Source organism: Phaethon aethereus, assembly GCF_964289735.1.
Source record: "Phaethon aethereus genome assembly, chromosome: Z".
In the NCBI taxonomy this organism is placed as follows: Eukaryota; Metazoa; Chordata; class Aves; order Phaethontiformes; family Phaethontidae; genus Phaethon; species Phaethon aethereus.
Genome location: NC_138577.1, coordinates 45,244,996 through 45,250,995, shown reverse-complemented (window position 1 = coordinate 45,250,995; position 6,000 = coordinate 45,244,996). Strand labels below are relative to the sequence as shown.

At 54.0% G+C, this 6,000-nt stretch overlaps 1 protein-coding gene across 3 annotated transcripts in view; it reads left to right on the top strand.

Annotated features, from left to right (window-relative positions):
• Positions 1-5,328: 5,328 nt before the first annotated feature.
• Positions 5,329-6,000, top strand: part of LOC309415664 (transducin-like enhancer protein 1) — a gene marked incomplete at both ends in the record, with an annotated part of 72,797 nt that continues 72,125 nt past the window's right edge. For all 3 annotated transcript variants that reach the window (XM_082013264.1, XM_082013263.1, XM_082013262.1), the window contains one exon: positions 5,329-5,352. In XM_082013264.1, coding sequence (XP_081869390.1) covers positions 5,329-5,352 — 24 coding nt within the window. The remainder of the gene's footprint in view (positions 5,353-6,000) is intronic.

The window sequence follows — 6,000 nt, the reverse complement described above, 5'->3', positions numbered from 1 at the left end:
ATCTCTAATTTTACCATATTGTGTGAAACCACAAGGGATTCTTTGGATCTGATTTTATGTGAGGTTTTACTGCTGCACGATCTGCTACTGACTTTTATTTTTAATTCAACTTGGAGAATTTTTAAGGGTGAAAAAATGGGGGAAGGGAATACAGACATGACGATAAAATGACCTAGCACAAGGTTTTGAACATTCTTGCCTACAAGGAAAGCTACTAATTAAAAAAAAATCAAATTACAAAGAGGGTATGCAGTGGCTATTAGCCAAAAGATAGCGAATAATTAGAAATGTAATTGCTTTAACCTGCTCACATCATTTGCACTTCATAAACAAAGAAATATTTTTAAAGTGATATTGTTCTGCACGCCCTCAAAATAATTATTATTCTTGCAGCTGTATAGGTATTCACTACTATACTACATACACGGTATGACTCAGGTACTATTTTTTCTCTATCCCACCTGTGCTGTCCTGTCATTAAAAAAAAAAAAATAGAACAACCGCCCCCATGAATGTATACATAATTTATAAATGTACACTCTTTTTCTCTTTCACTTGAAAATCCAATGATCTCTCAATCTAAAACTTTGACAGCGTAAGATCTATTCAACTCTGTGATTGCTTCCTTCACTGATTTGCTCTCGCTACATAGGTAGTAGAACAGTGGGATAAATCACAAGTTTGCTAAATTATTTCCCACCCACCTGCAGCAAACTCCTCGTGATTAACATTGTCAAAATTTTTTTATATGTGCCAGCTTGTGGGAAGTTAAAAAATATTGCTTGTAAATAGTAGTGTTAACAGTAAAGGAAAAAAAATATAAACAGTATGGTAAGCAGAACATCATACAAGACGTCATCTCCCTAAAGAACAGATGCTACATCTGAAATCCTTTCAGTATATTCAAACTACATTTTGGACCCAATACTGTTTTTTTTTACTCAAAGCTCCAGCTGCGTCCAGTGTGAGTTTTCAGTACGTAGTCAACGCAGGATTAGGCACTTAGCTATACATCGTAGGAACACTACATTAAAATGCTTACAGTGAAAAACAATTGATTTCAAACAGCAGAGTCCAATGGATGATTAAATAGAATGGTTTGGGGAGGGGGGAATCTAATACTGAAGGCAAACTTTTTATTGTATTTTTAAAACATGAGACAAAGGTTTAAACACAATTATTTTTAATCCGGTTTGAGAATTGTACAGAGTTTGTACAGTATTGTGGCATAACGATCTGGTATAAAATACTACCTTGAGTTGAATACAGCTTTTTACAACATGCTTAGCCATGTTTTGGCCTGTCTTTCAGTAGTGTAAATAGTGAGTATTGCAATGGAATGAGGATGTTCAGTTTTCTGGGATTAATCCAGATTTATACACATCAAAAAAAAAAAGAAAATTTTTATGCTCTAATCAACCAATGATGACGCACTATAAATTAGTTAAATATCAGATCATGTTGGTTATTTTTCATACTATGTAATGTCAGTGGCTCTCATTTGAAAAAAAAACTAATACAAATCATCACATTTGATTCTACAACTGCTTTTGCAGCACTTCTATCTTGATTATAGTGGAGAAGATTCAAAATGCCCCTAAGTGTCTGATTCCAGAATCTAAGTAGGTTAAAAACACTTTAAAAAAAAAAAAAATCAAGAAAATAGAGCTTTTCTGTTAAAACATGCCTTGGACATTTTAATGATGACAAATAAATGTTACAAGACATTTCAACTTTCATGTAGGCAAGCAATTAAAAGAAAAAGCTTTTGTTTATGTTCCAAAACATAGTGTTTTAATATCGTATCTGTTAATATTGCATTAACAACTTGTGCCAGCAGGTTAGGTAAAGTACAACCAAAGTTAGGTAAGTGTTACGTTATTACAGACTCCATAGCTACTAGGTACACACATAAAGTATATAATAATAGCTTGCATTTTTATGGCATCTTTCATCTGAAGATCTAAGTACTTTATAAGCATTAATTAATTAAGATTTCCAATGCTGTGAACAGAGCAGTGAGTTGGCTTGTCCAGGACTACAAGGGAAGAGCTGGGAAAAGAATGTAAGATTTTTAGCTTGACTTATGCATGTGGAACTCCAGACAAGTTTACATTCCCGTCCTGGGAATCACAGTCTATCAAATGTCAGTATCAAGGGTATTTTGCCTCACCTCTTAAAAAACATTAAAATTCCTAACATTTATTTATGTATTCACAAAGACATATGCACATATATATAAAATATATATATATATACACATACATACATATGTATAGGAATGGACACCTATAGGTACAGACACTATTATATGTACACATATACATGCACACAGACCCACACACGTGCATCTGTTTTCTGTGTCAAAACTCTGTAGGCCCAGAATGGATCCAAACTTCACTGCAGAAGACTGAGAGAGTCTCATTTTCTTTTCCTCTGGTCGTTTCTGTGTAAAACCAGGAATAACGTAGTATGGAAATCAGCACTCGGAATGAGTAAAGCTGTATCTTGACATTGCAACATATCATATTTCAGATCAAATTTTAAACACAGGCTGCTCTTTCGTTAGGATACAAGATGAAGCTCAATACAATTCTAAACAAGTGTATCTAGTAAACATCAACGGGTAATTCTAATAAAATGCAAAGTATAGCATTACCCTTACCATGTTTAAATGATGCGCTACAAGGCATCTTTTTCGGTAATATACAGGTATACTAGCAGCATAAATATGTCTTCAGGCACTGTTTTAAGTCCAAGGGTACCAGTATTTCACCCTTTATCGTGTAATTCTGCTGTGAATAAGGTGGCTGTTAATAGAGGATATGTTTTCAAGTTTACTTCCCACTCCAAGCTGGGTCACCATTCGCCATCTCAGTAGTCACACACAGAGCCTGTGGAATTTGTTTGACCCTCATCTACCTCAAGTGGGCCTATAAGCCATTCGCAACAGCAAAGTCCTTGACAGCTTTTCCTCTAGCAGGCCCCTCTTACGAAAAAGCCCGTATTTTCCCCAAAGGACACCTTCCGTCGGATCACAGGGTCACTCTTAACCAACAGCTCGGCTGGTCTCTTCGAGTGACGCGAACAAGCCTGAGGTTTTATCCTTCTCAGCGGTATTTTCTGTACGGCTGAGCGCACCGCCAGCAGGTGCTGTGGCAGGCACCGCTATCACCCACGCAGGTAAGACCGGGAACGGCGCCGCACCTGCCCGCCCGAGCGACAGAGCAGGGAAGCGGAGCCGCTGCGCCCCGAGCGCTCTGGGCCAGGCTCCCCAGGAGCCCCGGCCTGCGGGCGGGGCCGGGTCGGGGCCCCCTGTAGCGAAAACCGCAGGAGATGGCGGCCGCGGGTCTGCGCGCTGCCGACACCGCTCGGCGTACGCACGCAACGCGCGGAGCAGCTCTCCCGCTGGCGGGCAGGCCGCCGCTCGCCACGGCGTCCCTCTGGAAAGAAACCTCCGGCGGGCTGAAGGCGCGGAGCGGGCCGGGGCAGGTGCTAACAACGCGCCGCGCGTTATCAGCCGCGCTAAACGACGAACGAGGTGGAGGGGGGGAAAACCAGCACCGCGCGCGTGGGGAAGCGGCGCGAGCTCCGCGCCGCGGAGCCTCCGGCCCGGGCGGCGGGACCGCGCAGGTGCTGCGCGCGCGGCTCGCCGGCAGCCCCCTCCCTCTTCGCCCCGCCTCTCCACTCCATGCCCGCCCGTCCGTGAGCCCACGTTACTTTGATTGACAGCTCAGCCTCGCCACTCTCCTTCCCACCGACCTTCCCCTCCTCCCCGCCGCCTTGCGCGCTCCGCGCCTCCCTATTGGCCATCTCCGAGCGCTCCCACCGCTCCGCCAGAAACGGGTCCCAGCGAAAGGCTGAGTGGCGGCAGGACTTGCGCTCTCGCCATTGGTCTGCGGCGCCGAGGCGCATCACGTCCCCACGTTGGTGCCGGAGCCGACGATTGGGCGGCGGCGGCCCTCACCCCCCCCTGCCCCGCCCTGTGGCGTGGGCGGGGCCGAACGGCTGGTTAGCTGGCGGAGTGTGAAACCGCGTGCTAATGTAAGCGGCGCGGGCGAGCACAGCGCGTCCCGCTCGGCCGCGGCCGCGCACCGTCCCGCCGAGCGCCTCCCGCGGGGCCGCCCCTGCGCCCCTGCCCCTCGGCCGGCGCGGCGGGGGACAGGCGGCCGGTGCCGCTTCCGGCCCGGATTTTTCAGCCAGGGAGAACTTCATCCCGGGTCGGCGAGGAGCAGTGGGACAGCGCGGAGGGGGAGGATGAGGATGGTGACGATGCTGCCGAGGATGATGGTGATGCCGCCGATGCGATGTAGGGCGCCCGGGGGGCTCTGGTGAGACGCGCTGCTCCCCGATGCGCGCCCGCCTGGAGGAGGCTGCGGTGGTGCCGTTGCACGAAGGAGCTTTCCGTCTGATTTAGCCACGACACGGACGCTTTTATTTCTTATTTCTTATTTTTTACCCGACGGGGCGGGCGGCTTGGCCGGCCGGGGCAGCAGGCATTTTGAGGAGTTCAGTTGTTCTTTTGTCCTAGGGACCTCTCTGCAACTAACGGAAGAGTCTCTGCCGCGTGTGGGGTTCCCCCTCCTCTGCCCTCCTGCGTTTCGTGCATGTGCTACTGGAGCTGCTCCGATCGGGGCCGGCTGTGCAGAGTCCCCCCCCCGCCCCCTTCGTCCTCCTCCTCCCGCCTTCCTCCCTTGTTCATCGCTCCGTGTCTTGCCGATGACCTGGCTCCTCCGCCGGCGCCCGGGAGCAGCGCGGCACTCCCCGGAGACTTTCTCTCGCCCCCCCGGCTTGCGACGGTCCCGCCGCTGACACCGCGTCCCGCTTCCTCCGGCTGGATTTTCCCCTCTTGGCAAGAGGCAGAAGCGGGGAGTGGAGTCGCCGCCGCCCGGCCGTTCCGGCCTTACAATTGCAGCGGCAACTTGCGATCCGGAGAGGAGGGGGGATTATTCACTCCTGCGGTCGTCCCCCGTCGGGTCCCGTCCCGTCCCGCCGCGCCCGGGCGCGGTGGGCGCCGCCCGCCGGCCGGAGCGCCGCCGAAGGAGCGCGGAGCGGCGGTGACCGTCCCGCCCGCGGCCCGCCCGCCTCTCCCGGGCACCCCCAGCCCTCCCCGGAACAACAGCAACAAAGGACGCCGCGGCCGGAGGATGTCCCCGCGGCGGGGGCCCTGAGCGGCGCCTCGCCCCGCTCCTGCCCTCCGCGGCGGCGGAGGGAAGGCGGCCGTCGCCGTTCCGGCCCGCTCGGCTCCTCGGGCTGCGAAGCCGGTGCAAAGCGGGGGGCTCGCCGCGAGAACCGCGCTGCTAGGGGAGCCCCGCTGTGGCCGGAGCCATGTTCCCCCAGAGCCGGCACCCCGTAAGTACGGGCCGGGCCGCCTCTCTGCGGGGTGGGGGCGCGGGGCGAGACGGGGGCTGGGCGGCCCGGGCGGCGCCCCGCTGACCCGCAGGGACGCACCCCCGGCTCCCACGCTCGCTGGGGTGCGGGGAGCGGGCGGGCTCCCTCCCAAGTTTGTGCCCTCCGGGGAGGAGCGGCGCAGCCTGCGTGCCGGCGCGGCCGGGGAGGAGGTGCGCCCCCACCTCCCCTCCCCCGACCCCTTTTGTTTCATGGGCAACTTGTTTGCCTTGGGAACGACGGCGGGGGGGGGGTCGCCGCCGGCCCGGGCAGCATCCCCTCCCTGACGAGCGCGGCGCCCGGGCCGGGGCCGGGCGTGCCCCCGCGGCGGGGGTCGGCGGGGAGGAGCCGGCACGCCCCGCTTTTCGGGTTGACGGCGGCGGAAGGAGCGGGTGGGCCGGGGCCGGAGCGGCTCCCGGAGCGCGGTTAGCCTCGCCCCCCGCAGATGAGGGACGGGAAGGTGCGTAGCGAGTGGGTAGCAAGCGCGCAGCGCCCCGGGGCGGTGGCGGGCGCGGCGGGCTGTCCCCCACCTTCTCCCCCCGCCCCGTTTCCCTCCGTCGCCCCGGCCCGGCTGCGGCGGGCAGAGCCGCCCCTCCCTCCCCGCGGGGCGGC